The sequence below is a fragment of the Brachypodium distachyon genome, chromosome 2, assembly GCF_000005505.3.
Source record: "Brachypodium distachyon strain Bd21 chromosome 2, Brachypodium_distachyon_v3.0, whole genome shotgun sequence".
NCBI lineage: Eukaryota > Viridiplantae > Streptophyta > Magnoliopsida > Poales > Poaceae > Brachypodium > Brachypodium distachyon.
Window position 1 is genome coordinate 27,250,778 of NC_016132.3, and position 19,132 is coordinate 27,269,909.

General features: G+C 45.2%; 2 protein-coding genes across 6 annotated transcripts; one reads left to right on the forward strand and one right to left on the reverse strand.

The window, feature by feature from the left end:
• Window positions 1–12,061: 12,061 nt before the first annotated feature.
• On the forward strand, window positions 12,062–17,129 carry LOC100836146 (protein DEHYDRATION-INDUCED 19 homolog 2). Of its 5 annotated transcripts, none has more exons than XM_014899658.2 (6): window positions 12,062–12,359; window positions 12,456–12,613; window positions 15,135–15,212; window positions 15,361–15,702; window positions 15,896–15,943; window positions 16,587–17,129. In XM_014899658.2, the coding sequence occupies exons 1-5, from the start codon at window positions 12,284–12,286 to the stop codon at window positions 15,914–15,916; spliced, it is 675 nt and encodes a 224-aa protein (XP_014755144.1). In that variant the 5' UTR covers window positions 12,062–12,283; the 3' UTR covers window positions 15,917–15,943; window positions 16,587–17,129. The 5 variants fall into 5 exon arrangements, with proteins under 5 accessions (XP_014755144.1, XP_024314887.1, XP_014755145.1 ...); XM_010233202.3 differs by having other exon boundaries at window positions 12,063–12,359; window positions 15,361–15,629; XM_024459119.1 differs by having other exon boundaries at window positions 15,896–17,129.
• A 354-nt stretch (window positions 17,130–17,483) lies between these two features.
• On the reverse strand, window positions 17,484–18,442 carry LOC100837381 (ubiquitin). Its single transcript, XM_003568582.4, has 2 exons — window positions 18,254–18,442; window positions 17,484–18,121 (listed from the first exon to the last, which is right to left on the reverse strand). Exons 1-2 carry the CDS (start codon window positions 18,354–18,356, stop codon window positions 17,805–17,807), a joined length of 420 nt encoding a protein of 139 aa, XP_003568630.1. The 5' UTR covers window positions 18,357–18,442; the 3' UTR covers window positions 17,484–17,804.
• Between the last annotated feature and the right edge of the window lie 690 nt (window positions 18,443–19,132).

Here is a 19,132-nt window from a genome sequence, read left to right on the forward strand (position 1 = left end):
ACGGTTCTTGTCACGCTTATACGGCATAAGCAGGGGTTTTATGTAATTTTAGTAATTAACTTTTTTTTAATCAAGCTTTGTATATATAGGTATGGTTTTCTTTAAAGCATTCTCAGTTCACATTAGCAAAGCACCTATATATATCTTTACAATGCACTCACGAAATGTTTGGTTCCAGATTAGGCTCATAAATCATGTCTAGATACATCCAAAGTTTAACAAAATTTGAACATTTTTTGTTGGACGGAGCAGCTTGTTTAAAGTTGTTATCTTTCCTATAACATGGCATGTCTCGTGCGTGCAAGCCAACAGCAGCAGTTGATAGAGGAAAACAAAAGATGCTTTTCTATCATGATAAATGTATGTAGACGCAACGCTGTCCCGTTTCCGGAAAACAAAAACATAAGATAAGTACCTTATGCTTCTTGCGGTCAACTCTCTCACAACACAAACAAAAATGCAGGACAAGTGAACGACTGAACGCTGGAGGCTGGACATACACATGCTGTTTATTTTACTACTTTTCTTTCCTTTAATTTTTTTTTTACTACTTCTCTTTTAGTTCCGCGAGGGAGAACAGAAGCTGATCACGATATAGCACGTACGCACGCAGAGTGGGTGCACTTATCCTGATTGACCAAAGAAGAAAAAGGAATGGGAAAATGTATAGCTGCCTTCTTGTAGGTCATGGAATCGAATCAAATCCGCTGCTGTTGATTGGGAACTTCCAGGGCCAGGGGGCTACTCTGCATGTTACTCTTCCACTGAGATGCAGTACCTCCCACGGCACTAGCTTGGGTCACGAAAGAATCATATATGTTCCCCGGCGATAAAGATTACAGATTCAAGGCCCTTTTGAACGCCGGAGTTGGAAGATGCACATATCAGATGGTACAAACTATTCAATTTTAGTGATAAAATGGACGGAATAAATCGTACAAATAAAATAGAGTGAACAAACAAAGATTTCTAATGGAATCAAAATCTAGTCGTCGCTCCCTAACTTCACCATTGTTGGTATCTAGCTCTATGTTCCTCTATGGTTCCGGAGGAAACTGAAGAGACCAATCATTCAAATAATCACATATCTACATGCTAGATTAAACCTTAAATGTTTTGAGATCATATGAGCCACACATCCTAACAATTAAGTGACAGCATAAGATCGTTGGACACAACGTTACCAAGTGACATGCACAGATGCCGAACCGCTCCATTGTTGTCGTGTCGTTGGTGAAGAGGACCAGGAAAAATCCATGTGTGTTGCCACTACGATCAAGGAGTTTTCCATACTGTACCTTAAACGTGTTGTCTTCAGTAACACAAATTAAACTTAAAAAGAACCTTAAATTGTACGGAGTACATGGAACATTGGACATGCATGGTCAAGAAATCACCTAGCTAGCTAGTTGTCATAGACACAACACAAATTTCCAAGAGAGAGTGTAACCGTTTGCTATTTCTTATAGAAAAAAAAGTAAGAATATAATATTAACGAATTTTCAGGACTGTGGCCCGAAAGGCCAAATGTGTAGATAAATTCTTAGAGTTTGAAATCCTGCTAAATTCTTTGAAAGATGTTCTATTTAGAGGCCCTAAAGCATCGGCCTCGCACTAGAGTTTGTCCATGGTCCATGAAATCAAGTGGCCATATTGCTAATTAAGAAAACAAAAAAAGTTATACTTCCTCTGGTCCTAAATTATTATCAAAATATTTAGGTAAATTTGAGTCAATAATTTAGAACGAGAGTGAGTACCATGCATGGTCCACGTCTAATTAAGCCTTTGGTAGATAAACATAGGGTAAGGCATGCAAAAATCACGTTACAAACGAAACTTGCGAGATACGACAAGATCACCGTACGTAGCAGCCTTGCTGCAAAGAGTATGTACTCCGTCGTTGTCACGTCCACGTCTGTCTGGTTATCCCAACGTCGGAGAACTGAGAATGCAGTGCAGCCATGCATGGCCAACTGCCCGCTATGTATTGACCGGCGTAATTAATTGGTCCCCTGCATAATAGGCGCATAATTAATCACCGTCGTCCCTCGCGCCCATCATGCATGACGTGACGCGTAACGATTCCAAACTCGAATAATTGTATTTTTCAGAGGGAAAACTGTGGAGACCGAGGTCTGTTGATTTCCTCTTGGTGTCGTACGTACGTTCGGTTGCCACGTTAGCACGCGACAGACGCTATAGAGCGCGCGCCAGCGGCGCGACAAAGGTGCAGGCCAGCTTTCGCGGCCGAATACGAGTGTAGGCATCTTTTCGAGACACGAATTCGAAGCGAACGAAGCGGGTGCGTGCGATCTTCTTTGCTGGAGTACAGCAAGACGGAAACGATCATTTGAGCCTCATCGGGAGGCTGAATCTTATCCGATCATTCATGCACGTCACTACGTCAGATGAGCTATGCTGTACATGCATGAATTGTAGAGGGTGTGTACTCAAGCCTATCGATCTCCCGCGAGCCAGAATTAAGGTCGTCAGATTCCATAATTCCGTGCAGCAGAGCGTCCCAGGCGGAGTGACTTCGCTGCTCGCCTGCCCGAGATTCGGGTTCCCATGTTTAGCAGTGTTTGGTTGGGGTAATAGGGTAGAATGTCATGAAATGGTTTCAGAAATTGCGATGGTTCTAGAGTTTGTGTTTGGTTAATGAAATATATCAACGTGGAATGGAACCACGTGGTTACAGAAAAAGGAATATTCCTGCTAGATGCTTAACGAACTGATTCCTCTAAATCCAAGGAACCATTCGGTTCTCTCTCGAATATGTGGGTCCGTCTCTGTCCTTATGGTTGGCGAGCAGCAAGGCGGCGGCGTGGCGAGACAACAGAGCATGCAGCAAGGCGGCGGCGCGGGGAGCCGGCGGAGCTGCGGCACGGCGAGACGGCAGAGCAGCAGCGCGTTGTGAAGGCAGCGGCGGAACGCAGCACCAGCACGGCCCCCTTGCGTACCCCCTTCTCCATCCCCGAGCAGGCCTTCGAATGCAATCCCAACTCAGGGTTTCCTCGTCAAGACTCAAGAGGCTGAGGAGATGTGCGAGCTTATCAAGCACAGGAGCACAGGAACACAGGAGGAAGAAGCATTCGAAGATGAGGAACCATTCTATTCCCTCTAATTCCATCAGCCAAACAAAAACAATACTCTTCCATTTTTTCCAACCAAACACAGGTGCTGGAGCCGTTCCATTCCATTCCATTCCTATTAAAATGAAACCGTTCCGTTTCATTCAACTTGGCTCTGGAACCAAATACATTAGACCATCTCTCCCTTATATTTGGAATTTTCGATCCGTAAAAACGTGTGTGCGTCTTTGTTTGCGGTACCAAATTGAACCGGACGGACCGTAAAATCCAAACCTTATATTTCCTGGTAGTTCTACTGACACCTGAGACGACCCACCTGTCGGTGACAAAAACATCTTCTTCCTCCCTCTTCTTCTCCCCTGTATCACGAGCTACCCCAAATCCCCCATCTTCTTCCTCGACCACGGCCAAATTCTTCCCTTCTCTTCTCCCTCGTATCTCTCCTTCTGTTCACCCGACCACGACCAGGACCACCAGCAGGGGCGGCGGGATGCGCATGGGGCTGGAGGAGGGGAGCGAGGCGGCGGCGGGCCAGAGGAGGAGCTCGCGAGGGCGTTGCCGCCACCAGCCAAAGGAGTAGCTCGTGGGGCCGGGGGCGGCGGCGGCCGGCCTGAGGTGAGCAACAAGGCGGTGGCGGCCTGAGGTGTGGAAGGACGGGGCGGTGGCTAGATGCGGCGTGCGGCGGCCTGAAGGCGGGGAAGGAGAGGAGGCGGCAGTGGCCGGCAGAGAAAGGAAAGGCACGGGCTGAAATTTCAGCGCGCCAACCATTTCTTAGGCGATGGGGTATGTGTGTTCGGTTCTCCTGCGAAACAGGAGATATTGTGTGTAGGGAGGGAGATATGGGGTTGATCCGAAAAACTTTCTACAGATTTCCTGAATAAAAATTATCTAATCAGGTCGTATTTTTCGTCCGAAATCGTAAACCGACGGTTATTTTGTGGGATCCATGTATTGGCCCGATCTGAAAAATTACTGTCAGTTTAGGTTTTGATCGGAAAAAACAACCCGAACATATGCCCTATACTTGCGAAATCGGCAAAAAAAACCAGGTCAACCGAATAACTTTTCCCACCGCGCTATATCTCCAGCTTCCCACGCGTGACTTCTCGAAACCGCATCTCCTAAAAACGGTTGGTAGGCTGAAGTTTCAGCCCAACATTTTTTCCCGAGCCGGAAGTTGCGTTGTTCCTGCTTATCTGGCCACCGCTGCCGCCGCCTCCTCCTCCGCTGACCCTTGTTCTGGCCGCCCTCATGCCCGCCTCCTCCCTTGGCCGGCGTCCCCGCCCACCGCTCCCTCCAGAGCTTATCTGGCCACCGCCGCCGCCGCCTCCTCCTCCGTTGACCCTTGTTCTGGCCGCCCTCATGCCCGCCTCCTCCCTTGGCCGGCGTCCCCGCCCACCGCTCCCTCCAGAGCAGGAGCCCCAACCCCTCGCCCCTGCTCCCTACTCATGCCGTGCGGCCCCGCCGCTCCCTCCTCCCCCAGCCGCAGGAGCCCCAACCCCTCGCCCTTGCTCCCTCCTCTTGCCGCGCGGCCTCGCCGCTCCCTCCTCCCTCCGCGCGGCTCTTTGTTGCTGTTTGAAATGATGGCTAATTGATTTGTTGCTTGCTAATTGATTTTGGGCTATTTTTGCTGAAATCTTGCCTAGTTGATGGTTGGAACCTTTTTCTAATTTTTGCTGAAATCGTGCACTAATTGATGGCTATTTGATGGGTAATTTGGATTATTATCTTTGAAACCCATTTCTAAAATGCCTAACTTTAGGGTTTTGCGCGACGTCGGATGGAACAGACCCCATAAACGGGCACATAAGACATTTTCTATGTCCAGTTTGTGGATTCTGTTCCGGCCGGATCAAATTGGTACCGAAAAACACGAGTTCGATAGACTGAACTTGCGTTTCTTCGGTTATGATTTTACGGGATCTGCTGTAGATGCTCATCACGTTCTTGCATTGACACTCATAATGTTGACTTGACGCTCCTTGGAATGTTTGCACCATTGCTTGAGTTTCAGGCCCTCCAATAGCCGGGCTCCGGAAAGCTACTTGCATTGCATTTCCTCTCACATTTTTTTCTGTAAGATTTTTTTTTGTAAGCATTTTTTATTGAGAAGCCCCTCTCACATTGTTCTGCGGCCTGCCACAGTTTTTGCCTTAACTTTGCCTTGGGCCGCGGCCCAGAAGAGCGCGTACTGATCTGCTGGACGATGGACGGGCTGGCAGGCCATCCGGCCTTTGCAGTCGTCCCCAGTCCTTCCCGTGCATTCCTAACATCTCTTGGTGTCGATGTAAAAAACAAAATCCCTCTTCGTGTCGTTCGGTTGCCACGTTAGCACGAGACAGACGCTATGGAGCAGCGACAAAGGTGAAGACCAGCTTTCCCGGCCGAATACGAGGTGTAGGCATCTTTCGAAGAGATTACGGACGGATCTGAAGTGAAGCAAGGGGGCGACGGGGTGTGTGTGATCTTCTTTGCTGGAGGACAGCGAGACGGAAAGGACGAACGGGACATACGCTGCTTGGGCAGGGCAATGTCGCTAGCTTTCCGGCTCTCCGGAGGGTTCCCTTGAGCGATTGAGCCACATCAGGATCAGGCTGAATCTGGTACGCACATGCCTGGGGCGATATCATCAGTCAAGGCATTCCAAAAGGTGTTTGTTTTCCAGCTGATCGATCAAACAAGTGAAATTTGTTGGTGCCGTGCGATTCTGATTCTGCTTTGCCCCCCTCGTAACTGACCTTATTTATTTCTAGGATTAAGTTGAATATCTTTTTTTTGGTGAGATTAAACTCTATGAATTTCTATGCTTTGTGATGTAAAAAGAGATATAGTAATCCGTATTTTACATCCCAGATGGTTTATAATTGGAGATATTTCCTCTTGTTACTTTAACCTGCTAACAGGCAGCACCATTTTGGAGAGTGTACTCAAGCCTATCGATCTATCAGAATTCAAGAAGGTCGTTAGCTTCCGTACAGCAGGTCGTCCCAGGCGGCGTGACTTGCTGCTTCAGTGTTCTTTATCCTGTTCGGGTTCCTCCTATGTTGCCGTCTCTTTAAGGCGATCAAGTTCTTGCATTTGCATCGCCTCTTGTATCGCTCTTGTCATCGGCCCTTTTCTTTTCGCGTGGATATTCTCTTTCTTTTTTAGCGAACTCGCGTGGATAGGAGGAGAATGCTTGAGTATAACAATAAAATGTACTCCCTCCGACCGGAATTACTTGTCTCAAATTTGTTTAAATACGGATGTATTTATGTGCAAAAAAGTCTAAATACATGTAATATTTTGACAAGTAATTACGGCCGGAGGGAGTACATTAGATATCTAATCGAAGAATTGCTAGACATTGGTCGCTTGGAACTCTTTTAGTTTACCACTCCCTTTATTCCTTTTTATTAGATGTTTTAGCTTTTTCCAAACAGAGTCAGTCTGGCATCTTTTTCGGATCTCAAAGCAATCTATCCGACTAGACGATGATGATTGTACAAGCCAGGACTTGTACAAACTAATATGCATTCCCCTTGTCTGAAGTATCTTTACGAGGCTTGAGTTACAGAATTAGGCTTAGTCAAAACCGAAACACTTATTTTGGATCGTAGGGAGCATATAATCTCTTAATTTCATATCTTGCACTGGCAAAATTAAATTAAAAAACCATGATGGAAATACGAAATTTGATAAGTGAAAGAAGCTATTTAAAAATAAATCATCTCTTACATAAGAGTCGATGGCACATATTTTCCCTTTCTCCGTATTTGAAAGTCATCTAGGGACTATAGGTGACCAAGATGATGTCCTCGTGGAGTCATCTTAGAGCGTGTGCAACGCGAGTAAAAAGTCGGTGCTAGGGGCAATTTTTTTTTCTTAGACTTGGTTCTAAGCGCTGCAAGAAGATAGCTAAGAATTTTTCCTTGTGGAACCGCTTCTAGTTGATGAACCAATCCTAAGAAAATAGGACCGAACTACGAAACGATCGTGCCCAGGCGCCCCATCGGAGGACCGCTCGCCCGTTTCCCCGGTGCGCCCGTTTCCCACGCACGCAATGCAGCGACGGCCCAGGCGCCCCGCACAGCCCGTGCAATGCAGCGGCCCATCATCGCCCTAGCGGACAGCAGCCTTATTCACGTTACAGCGCTTATGTACATATACCTCATGCGAGAAGACAAAATATGCGAGAAGACAAAATGGCACAGAGCAATTGATGGAGTGGGTTGCATGCATGCAATACAAGATAAAATTATGACACATCTGGATTTTTAACAAATTCAAAATTTGAAAATGTTTTATCTCTTAAACGATGTACTCGTTTGAGATTTGTTTTCGTCTCTCCACACGCAGCTAGCTGATCGCAGCGGCTCCAACGCCATCCATTTGAGCATAGTGCGGTCTAGCAGTCTTACAACGCGGTAGTCTTTTTCTACTAAGTTAGACATATTTTATGCACCATATAAAAATTTAATCGATCTAAAATGTATATAATTTATCCATACATACCAAGTGAACTATGTCTACTTAGTATCAGATTAATTGTACTTATTTATCAGGTTAGCTATTTACTAGGTTAACTGTGCATAGCGAATTATTCGTGCCCACTTACCAGATTAGCGGTGCATATTCATCAGGTTAACTGGATGTGCTTACCAGGTTAGCTGGCCTTCCTTATCAGGTTAGCCACACATAATTATCAGGTTAGCCGGGCATACTTACCAGGTTAAATAGGCATGCATTTTAGGTTAGCTGGACGTTGGTCCTTACCAGGTTAGCCGCACATAATTACCAGATTAGCCGGACATACTTACCAGGTAAACTGGGCGTGCTTTCCAGGTTAGCTGGTACTTATGAGGTTAGCCGCACATAATCACCAGGTTAGCCACACATACTTATCAGGTTAACTGGGCGTGCTTACCAGGTTAACTGGTCTTTCTCGCCAGGTTAGTCGCACATAATTACCAGGGTAACAAAGTGCGGTTGAATAAAGACTTGTGATTGGGGTAAAAATATGACAATTGTGTAAAAAAAAGCAACGACATGACAAATACGTACACGAAATTTTCGTCCCATGTTAAATGGTAACTGGTCAGTACACAAATTGCATATACTATGCACCACACGCGCAACCTAGCTCCGCCGACGCAGCTGCCACGCCTGCTCCCCAGCCGCCGTTCGTCCGGCTCTGCCACTGTGGCCGCGCACCCTTCTCTAGGTCCACTAGGATCATGACAAGCGGCCAGACACATACAACACCCCCGATCGCTCCTCGTTCTCGCCGTCGTCCGTCATCAAGCAAGCAGCCCCACCGACTCTCCACCCATCAGTCGCAGGCACGCCAAGACGGCGCAGAACGGACCGACGCCACGAACTTCCTCTTTGGGCACCACCCGGCATACGAGTACGACTCGCTCGCCAAAGAGCATCGACCACAGCGGGCCGTCATGACCGCTCTCGCATCGGGACCTGCTCGTGTGCCCGCTGTACATGGCGGGCACAACCCCATCCACGAGGAGGATGCAGTGCCAACGCGCAGCCAAGCAGTGGCAGCACTGCCGCGCGGGAGGGTCTGAGAGCGAGCCTGGCCGAGCTGCACCGCACGCCTTTCTCCACCGTCGTTGCCCCTGCTTCGCTTCCTTCGCTGCTGCCACCGCGCGCACCCTTCACTGGCCGCCGCAACGCCGCCCCTACGCCCGCCGCATCCGCCCCGCGCCCTTCGCCGGAGCCGCAGCAAGCCGCTACCCCGGCGCCCTCGCATGCTCTTCTCTTTAGCAGCCAATGCCCTGCGCTCGTATCGGGAGGAGAAGAGAGATTAGATCGAGGAGAAGAAAGGACCTGCAGAGGATTAGAAAGATCAGACGGTTGGGGACGCGCCGCACGGTAAGACAACGGTGGGCACGTCCCTCAATTAGATTGCCCGAAGAAAATAAAGTAGTCAAGTGGACCCACTGTCACTTTTCACGGGAGCATGTCTCTTGACTCGTGGGTCCCATGAGGGATTCTAAAACTTCGCACCAAAATTTTCAATCCTGGACTCTAGTGTCAACTTTTTTGCTTATCAAATTGCTCACTCCCTTAAAACCCAAGACCATTTCATCTTGGTCCCTTTAAAACAGCTCATATATATTTATGCACTTGAACAAAAACAACTTTCATTTTACAGTGTCTAGTCATTTATCTGGGTCTAAGAGTAAAAGAGTGTGAACACTTATTCGCCCCGGGCGAGTGCCTATAGAAAAATGAGTTATATTAAAGAATAAATAAGAAAATCAATTATATAAACTGTTTTATGAAATAGAAAGAGTAATAAAAGAACCCAAGCTCACGCACGGTGCCCAGTGTTGATGATGCGATGCACTGCTCTTTACTTGTCCTCACGCGAACTAAGTATGAATTAACCTAGGACCGTATGAAATTATCCGTCGAGCGTGTGAAGTAGATCACTCGGGCTAGGTGGTCCTTGAATTGCTTCCGGAAGAACACACATAGTTAGTCTGGTGGATCTTTATCGCTACAGTGACTTGGTATCTCTCGTGGGAGCTAGCATCGACATGTTGTTCGTGGTGAACCTGTCCAGCTTACAAGAAGGTCGGCGATGTCTATTTGCATGGATGCAGAAAATTTCGCGCGAGCAAAAGGAAAGAAATCGTCCATTAGGCAACAAGGCTGGAAAAGCCTCTATTGGATATTAGTAAGCTCAACGTGATTCTGCCCTTGATATGGAAACTCTTGGTGGTGCAATTGAGGCAATTCTTCGGAATCGCAAAGGTGAGTTTGTAGTATCGGCGAATCAAAAAATCACATGATGTTCGACTATTCTGGTTGTCGAGGCCATGTCTGATGCGCTCCTTGGCTGCTTGGGGTGGCCCGATCTTTCAGTGAGAAGGATAACTACGATTTGGGCGGGGTTGACTCTCATGACCTGACTACACCGTGCACACAACGATGCGCCTTAGCAATCGCTGAACCAACTTCCTGTGGTTATTGACGGAACCGAAGGCGCCATCAACCTAAACACGAAGTTCCAATCCCTGCTAGCAATCAAAAATAAGCAAGAATCGAGATAAGGCAATCTGAAATTGCAAATATAGATGAAATACAATAGTCTTAAGGAGACGAGTAACAAGGTCGTGTTCCGATAGTGGTTCTCCAATAGATCAAGCCGACACTAGTGGGAATCTGAAGTTGCAACAATGGCTAACTTATCTAAACAAAACCACCTAGCCAAAGAGGGTGGTGGCTGCTCTTATATGGAGTGGGAGGTGAAAGAAGGCTAGGGTTTCATATCCTAAAATGGGCTGGGCTGTTACAATGCCTTGGCCCATAAGAAGTGTAAGGGGCAGTTCAAGCATCTCCTCTCTTCCCACGACTTAAGTGGCTGCAGTTTCTCTTATTCTTATGGTAGTTGCTACACCGTTTCCTTTCGTATGCATGCCGTCATCCTCAAAGTTTGACTCGCTCCAATCCCCCGTTCCGTGGCTTGGTTCTTCATTCCTAATCAACATAAAAGCATCTGATTTAGGCAGCATCATATTTCATTTAGATTGCCCAAAGTACCAACAAACGAAAGTACCTGATAATTGAGTTAGCGCGCACGAGGTTTAGTAATTGGTCCATGTATCTCCGGTACTTGAGGTGTAGGTGCTTTAGGGGTTGCGGTTGTATCATTGGTTGGGATTCCTCATCAATGTCTATTTGTCTTGGTCCAGAGTTGGCTGCGACGACAGGGTATAATCGCCTCCAAGTCAATTCAAATAGTATGGAAGTGATCGAGGTTATGAATGAAGGAGGTGGTGTGGCGATTTTCGAAGATTGTTATTATTTTGCTTCGAATTGCACCGAAGTCTTTTTTTCATTGCGCCCGCGAATCAAATGAGGTAGCTCATGAATTAGCTCAATTATCTAGGTATTCTTCTCCACTTGTTTGGCTAGAAAACCCCTTGACAATATTGTTCCTCCTCTTCAGGGGCAAAGCCAACATGTATTCATTGGTGTCAAATGTCGCCAATGATTTTTGTTAATCTTTTTTAGATATACATAAATGTTCCTAATAATACTGGTTATTTGACGCCGGTGACTTTTGTTAATCCTTTTTAGACATAGAGAAATGTTGAAATATGATCCAGATCCGTTACCAATTCTGCTAGACGTAGCAGGATAGGTTTGGGCCTTGTGTTGGTATACGAGTTGAACTCGTTTTCCTTGTCCTACTAAAACTCATGTTTATTGCTTGTTATATATACCCCATGTAGTCGCACCTAAAAGACGGCTGGTCGTCTCGTGCTTGTAATACTCTAACATAATGAAGTTGCGCCTTCATGCGTCCATGTTTTTCCCCGCAAGAGTTTTCACGTTAAAATTCGTGTCTCTCGTTTATAGTTTAATCTCTATTTTCGTATCAAGAAATGTTCTTAATAATAGTGACTTTGCCCATGCCCCTCTTATGTTAAAAGATGCAGAAGCGGTTTAATTTTTTTTTACAGAAAGCTTTAGGCCATAAGGCCTATGCATGTATTAATAAATTTTTTGAATATTTACGAGCGAAAAAGAAAAGATCATCCAAATCTATCTAGCCATGACTTTAGGCCATGGTAGCTCTTTCTCTTAGCTTTATGAAAAACCATGTTCAATTCATCCTTGAAAGTTTTTCTACATTTATAAAGTGATGAGGTGATCCCATTGAATATACAGTCGTTACGTGTCTTTCAGATGCTCCACGCCGCCAATGTAGTGAGTTCCATTTGGAAAATCGCACCAAGATCTTGTTTTAAAGCCCTGAGGTTGTTGTGAATATTGTTGTGGGGATTATATAGCTTGGGCAGAGATACCAGAAGCGTTTTACTCGGTAAAAAGAGCCATTTTACCGGCGAGCACAGAAATCTCTGACAACGACGGCGCACTGAGTCATTCCCACTGCTGGCTCACAGTAGACCCGTTGCATCCATCGCAACTTTCCCGTTCCATAATTTGCCCAATCACTGCACTCGCTCGCACCCACCCAAAGCGAAACGAGAAGGCCAACGAACACCGCACGCGCGCGCGCGCACGGAATCACATCACACAGACAGAAGCAGTGCAAAGAGAAGACAGGACAAAGAAAACCGGAGCAGGAAAAAAAAACATCGCGAACACCACCACCCAAAAGGGGAAAAGAGAGGGGAGCGCGAGCGTGAGAGAAGCGGAGCTAGGGTTTCGATTCCGCCATGGACGCCGGCGACGCGTGGGGCCGCTCCTCCTCCTCCTCCTCCTCCGCCGCAAGGCGCCTGCAGTCCCGCTACGGTACGGTTCTGAATTTGCCGCTGAGCTGGGTTGGGTAATTTTTGTTTTTGGATTTCACGTTGGGGTCGATGCGTGATGACTGTGTTGGGTCCTCAGATCTGTACATGGGGTTCGACGAGGCGGACGCCGGCGGGGAGGAGGTGGAGGCGCGCGGCGCGGAGGCCTACAACTGCCCCTTTTGTGGCGAGGACTTCGACTTCGTCGGGCTGTGCTGCCACATCGACGACGAGCACGCCGTCGAAGCCAAGAGTGGGGTATGTCGTCTCGCCTTATATTTTTTTTTGCAGGGCTCTCGCCTTATATCTGATAATACACGTTGATGAGCTTCGTTGGGTTCAAGCCTTTGAGGCGTTTTAGCCCAAACGTGACATTTTTACGTTTGTGTAGACTGTAGAGATACTAATTTTTTGTTGTTCGAGTATGTCACGCTGGAGTGCAGAGACGTTTATATTGTGCAATTACGACCACTACATCCATCTTGCAGGTTTTAGTGGTTGTGAATATACATTGTTCTGGTTATTTTGACGTGGAATGGGTTTGTTGCTTGCTGAATATGTGAGACACTTGAGTGTTCTGCTGGGAAATTCATTTTTATTCCTGTGTTAGTTTGGTTGTAAATTAAACATCAAGTTCATTTTAGAGTGTCTTGTGTGTGAAATCTAGAAATCAACTTCTTTGAACGAGACCTTTTTATGGTATTGTTCGTTGGAATTGCAGGATGGGGCTGATTCGCCATTCCAATAGGTGTCTTTATTTGCTGGATTCTTAGAGCATTCACATCCCTACTCCCTCCATTCCACAATACAATACAACTCGTATAGTTTTTTCTCATTTGTTCCACAATACACCTCACTTTTCTCTTGGCTCCTGCACCTAGCAAATAACTACTCACATCCATTTAATTTTGATCCAATAGGAATGAGCAGACACTAGAAACGAGAGCTTCCTTGGTCCAAGTGCACAAATCTATATGAGGTGTATTGTGGAACGGAGGGAGTAGGTGCTGAGAAAACCTGAAGTGAGAGAAATTGTCTAGCACCATGCTAAGGGATGTGTGAGAGTACATGCTAAGATTAAAAAGGCTTTTAAGTATCAATGCTAAGATTAGCAACCAATGCTAAGCTAAATTAATTAGTTTGGCTACCTTATGTACTCCCTCCGACCCATATTACTTGTCCCGGATTTAGTACAAAGTTGTACTCCCTCTGTCCGGAAATAAATGACTTGGATCCAAGTCACTTATTTCTGGATGGAGGGAGTACTAAATCTGGGACACGCAATATGGGTCGGAGGAGTACTTTATTTGAATTATGTTCTAAAGTCCTTAGGACCTACAGGTGGTGCTAAGGGATGTGGGCATGTGGTGAAAAAAGCGTAGAGAGGTTAATGGAGATAGAAAGAAGTTGTGTCAATCATAGCATCTAATTTAAGTTACGTTTGATGGGAAGTAGTTGGTTTTGATTTTGGAGTTTACTTGGTTTTTTTTAATCTGTTGTATTAGTTGACTCTGTCTTCCGGTTGTTTTTGTTTTGGATGTTGTTCCTTCTGGGTTTATTAGATATTGTTTGTTTCGGAGTGAATCAGTGATGACCAGAGCTGAAATATCGTGTGTTATGACTGGTCAATGCAATCAGCTGTGCAAGTTTTTACCTTCTTGTTCTGTCTCGGGCTCTCTGAGGTGACATGCGTTATCTCTCCTCCAACGAGGGTCCCCAAATTTCTCTGCTTCTCTTCTGTTGGATTAAAAGTTATAAGTTCTCTAGATTGTAAAAGCTCATCCTTCACTTCAAAGTAGGTCGTGCAACTATCTCTATTAATTTGTTGCATTGTTCGAGGTCATGTTTGTATATTGTGTAGTTAAGAGTTCATAGTCCATGGTTCTTAATTGATCAAGTGAAACTGTGAAAGTATTGTCAAGCTGAATATTTTAGTTTGGTGTTGGGAGTAGAGTTATCTATGGAAGTAGAAGAGTGGTATTATGGTTTATGCTGCTACACTGGTTCATGATTCATGGTGAAATTAATACAACTTATTGGATTATCACTGGTACACCTCTGATTCACCAGTTATTGCTTGCAGAATGTAAATGGGCAAAACTATTCTGGGGTGATGGTTGGATTATGAAAATTTGTCATATTTTAGAATGGGTCATTGCTTTTCCTCTGGTTCGAAAGCTTCATTACTGTCTTGCTATTGTTCATATTGTTTGGGCTGCTGAAAAAACAGTTATGACATAATTTTTCTTCGATCTGTAAGTTACAACAGTGCTTGAATATCAGTGGAATGAGGTTTAAGTGATGTCATTTTATTTTGATGCTGATGTAGGTAATTTCATCTTTAATTTCCTTTTCTTCAAATTGTTGTTGTTCAACTGTCTGTTTTTTCCTTACCGGTTCCTGTAAATGAAAATTTCTGCCTCCCCAGTCAAGGTAAATTGCTTGTCTGCTGGTTTGCTGAGAGTTGATGTTTAACATCCATATGGTAGTAGAAACATCTAAATATCGTTCAGGTGCCTAGATCGATACCAGTAGTTTTCGTGTTTCTTGTAGGTGTGGTGAATTTTACTTCTCCTGTTGTGCTATATTTCACTTATCCAAACACTCCCTTAGTTTTTCACTTGTATTAGGGATATTTTGCAGTTTAGTTGCATTTCTTATTTCAAGGACCTGATGGACACAGTGCTAACATGCTCTATTTCCTGTGTATGTGGGATCATGCATATATAATGAATTCAAATAATAAGCGCTCATGGAATTTCATGAACTGCCCTTTCAGGTATGCCCCATCTGTGCTACAAGGGTTGGGATGGACTTGATAGGTCACCTGACAATGCAGCATGGAAGTTACTTCAAGATATCCTTTTGTTTCGCACTGTACTGCACTACTGCTGCCAATGAGCATGTGTGGTTTTACAGTTTAGCATTTCACAATATTTCTTGTCGAAAATATATGATTTTTGCAGGAACACAGTTTACTAATTACTTTCCTTAATGAATTATACATGCAACGCAGGCGCAGAGTCCGAAAAGTATCATCTGGGTCCCATTCTTTGCTGTCTTTGTTGAGAAAGGATTTAAGAGACGGCAATTTAGAGTCCTTTCTTGGTGGATCATCCTATGTATCTAATCCTCCTGCTGCAGCCCCAGATCCATTTTTGTCGTCTTTAATTTGTAGTTTGCCTGTGGCTGAACCATCAAAAGATTTTCATTCCGACTCATCTGACAAAACCTTTTTGCTAAATAAATTCCCAGATGAAAAGACTGTAGAGAGGTATGTCACCTCAAGCTTTGTTCTTTCTGCCGCCTCACTCCACCCCCTCTTTGCCACGATACTACTGTATCTGGTTAGTGGATGATAGTTTTCCACATTCTAGTTATTTTCCAGTCCTTTTGCATGACCATTACCCCTTTCTGCCCTCCAGCCATGAATAAAACTGCAAATCCTTTGGTGTCAGTTAGTTATTATTATTGTATCGATTGTATAGTAGATTACCCCTCATGGTTGACCACCCAAGTAACCCAATTTTTCTTTGGCAGATTACTCAATCCCTTTTCTGATGTTAAGATGTGCTTTGCTTTATTTAGGTACATTATTATGTCTGTGTTTAGCATCAGTTGGTTTTTACGGCACTCTATTTAGCATCAGTTGATTGTTAAACAATTAGTCTTATCTAATCAAGTGCCATATCTGTGGTAATACTTTATCCATCTATTTGTCAGATCTTAATGATCGATATCATGGGCCTTATGGTTTTACGGACATGCTACCCATTGGATTAATTGTTGTTGCAAATTTGCATGCCGGAGTACATGTGTGAATGCTTTTTTTAGAGAGCCAGAAGCATGAAATGGACCAATCCATTGCTGCACAGCAAGTTGTCTGCATTATTGTTTAGCCTCATATGGGGAGCTTTCAATGCTCTTCTAAACTGACATTTTAAATTTCTGAGTTTGCAGAAAGGTCGAACCTTTTGAATTTTGAAATGTGCTCCCTCTGTTTCAGATTATAAGACGTCTTCGCAAGCTAAAAATAGCCTGCCAAAACGTCTTATAATATGGAACAGACTCTGTAGTTTAATTCTTCTTCCTGTATAGTAACCTCTTTAGTGTCCAATGGTTGATGAAACATCTGTGGTGAATTTACAGAGCTGAAACTTTAATTCTTCTTCCTGTATAGTAACCTCTTTAGTGTCCAATGGTTGATGAAACATCTGTGGTGAATTTACAGAGCTGAAACATCTCTGTCTGAGAAGGATCAGAAAGAGAGGGTTCAAAGGAGCGAATTTGCCCGTGGGCTTGTACTCTCGACTATATTTGATGAGGATAGCTTGTAAGGGGAGATCGACCTTGCAAGTGGCTACCATACTTAAGGGCACAAACAACAAGAGAATTATCTGCACTGCTGAAACCTTGTTCATGCTGCTGCTGCGGCTCACAAGCCTTCGTGATCAACTGGAGGTCCATCCAGTTATGTGTATGTATGTAATCATGTATGTTTATCCCTCTCCATTGCCCAGAGTTGCAATGGGAGAGTTGAGGAGGAAGGTCTTGTATTGCAGCTTTCCATATGAATAAATGAGGACAGTCCTTGTAGTGGCATTGTGCATATACACCGAGGGAGCTGCTCGCCTTGTAGGATATTATGTCTCATCAATGTAATAATACACTGTTGTATTTGCATCTCATCCTATTCTTATATGAAACTGTTGTTCTGATGTATTTCGCTTGTGGCACATTGGACTGAAATGGAATGGAGGGAATTTAACATTTATTCTTGGTCAGTCCTGTATGGTAAGAGTACCGCTGCCGAGATCACCAAAAATAATACACTGTTGTGTTCGCATGTCATCCTATTCTTGTATGAAACTGTTATTATGTATGTATTTTGCTTGTGGCACATTGAAATGGAATGGAGGGAATGGTCAGTGCTGTATGGTAAGAGTACTGCCGCCGAGACCAAGATCACTAAAGAGAGTACTTTCTCCGATGGTATAAAATGGGTGACACTTTTTCCGAATCGAATGGAGTAATGCGTCAATTGGCAAGAAAGACCGGGATCGCTATCCTTGGGAAATAAACAGTACCGTATTATTTCTAGACGATCCAAAAGGTGAACAACGATCGATGAACACAGACACAATATCTGTAGACATGTCAGACACATAAAAAGTTGGGGCCATAGATCCCTTAAAACTCCATGGTCGATCCCTTCACAATTCATATTCATAAGAAGTGGTAAAAAGTGGTAAAGGGGTTTTCGAAACAAAATAACAACTACTCCAGTACTGATAGAGTTTCAATAGACCCACATCCAGAACCATGCATGTGTGCTAGTTAGAACTTGATGATTAAGGGAAAAAACAGACTCGGAATCAGAAGAACTTGTTCGGCCGCGCGCGGACCACGATGACGACGACTCCCCCTTGTGTTTCCAACCGATACATCTTCACATAGACAGTTGGTTGATAAACTTCTTCTTCAGCCTGATCTGGTCGGTGTGGCCGCACTTCTTCTTGCGGCAGTTGGTAGCCCTGAAGGGAAGGCGTGCATAGCACTTGCGGCAGACCATCTTCTTCTCGTTGTACTTGAGCGCGAGCTGCAGCAGGCTGGGCTCCTTGATGATGTAGTGGCCCCTGCTTCCGCCGCGGAGGCGAAGCACCAGGTGCAGCGTCGACTCCTTCTGGATATTGTAGTCCGCCAGGGTGCGCCCGTCCTCAAGCTGCTTCCCCGCGAAGATGAGGCGCTGCTGGTCCGGAGGGATGCCTGAAATCGATAAGAAATGCACCATAATCAATCAACTTGCTGTTCTACGTACTTCCAACTTCGATCGATCGAAGAAGACGGGGTTATCGATGGTAAGGAGATGGGGATTATTGATGGAATACACACGCATACCTTCCCTGTCCTGGATTTTGGCCTTGATGTTGTCGATGGTGTCGCTGCTCTCGACCTCCAGCGTGATGGTCTTTCCGGTCAGGGTCTTGACGAAGATCTGCATCTTGACAGGATTGATCAGCCGCTCGCTCGCTCGCTCGTAGGACGGGATCTAGTATGGTGCTGCTGGCCTCCTCTGTGCAGGCGTATATATAGCGAGCCGGCCAGGGGTGGGAGGAAACTCGCCCGCTACGTTTTCTCATAGTCTTGCGGCGGACGGAAAGCCCGAACGGCTGAACCGGCTGAACCGACGTAGTAGTACACTAGTACAGTACTCCGTACAATTAGATAGCGACAGCCAGGGGGCCAGTGCTGGGAGGAAACTCGCCCGCTACGTTTTCTCAAAGTCAAGCGACGAACGGAAAGCCTGAACGGAGGGAGTAGTAATTTCTCGCGGGAAAAAATCACGTTTAACTTTCCTATTAATAATCTCCTGATATCCTGTCGTGACAGATTAGGGCGGCGCCTTCTTTTCTCTGGTAACAAGTGCTTCTCGTTTTTCTCTCAGCTCCTAACACACAAATTACAGAAGTATACTCAATTTGGCCTGAATGTTCAGCGCATGCGCAATCCATGGCCAAATTCTCCGTCCGTGCCGATGCCCAGTGCTGGAGCCATTACACTCCCACGCTAAGATTACCAAGGTAAGAGACCAAAGTTAAATCTCAAAACACTAAATTTAGCAAAGAAAAAAAAAATCCATGGCCCGGGCTGCACATTTGAAGATCCGTTCTGTTTTGCCAAGACCGACATGAGCACTGAACTCTCACTCCCGAACTACAGGAGAAGCTCTTCGGGCTGGATTTCGTCAGACTTTAGGACATTGATTGGTAAACTGAA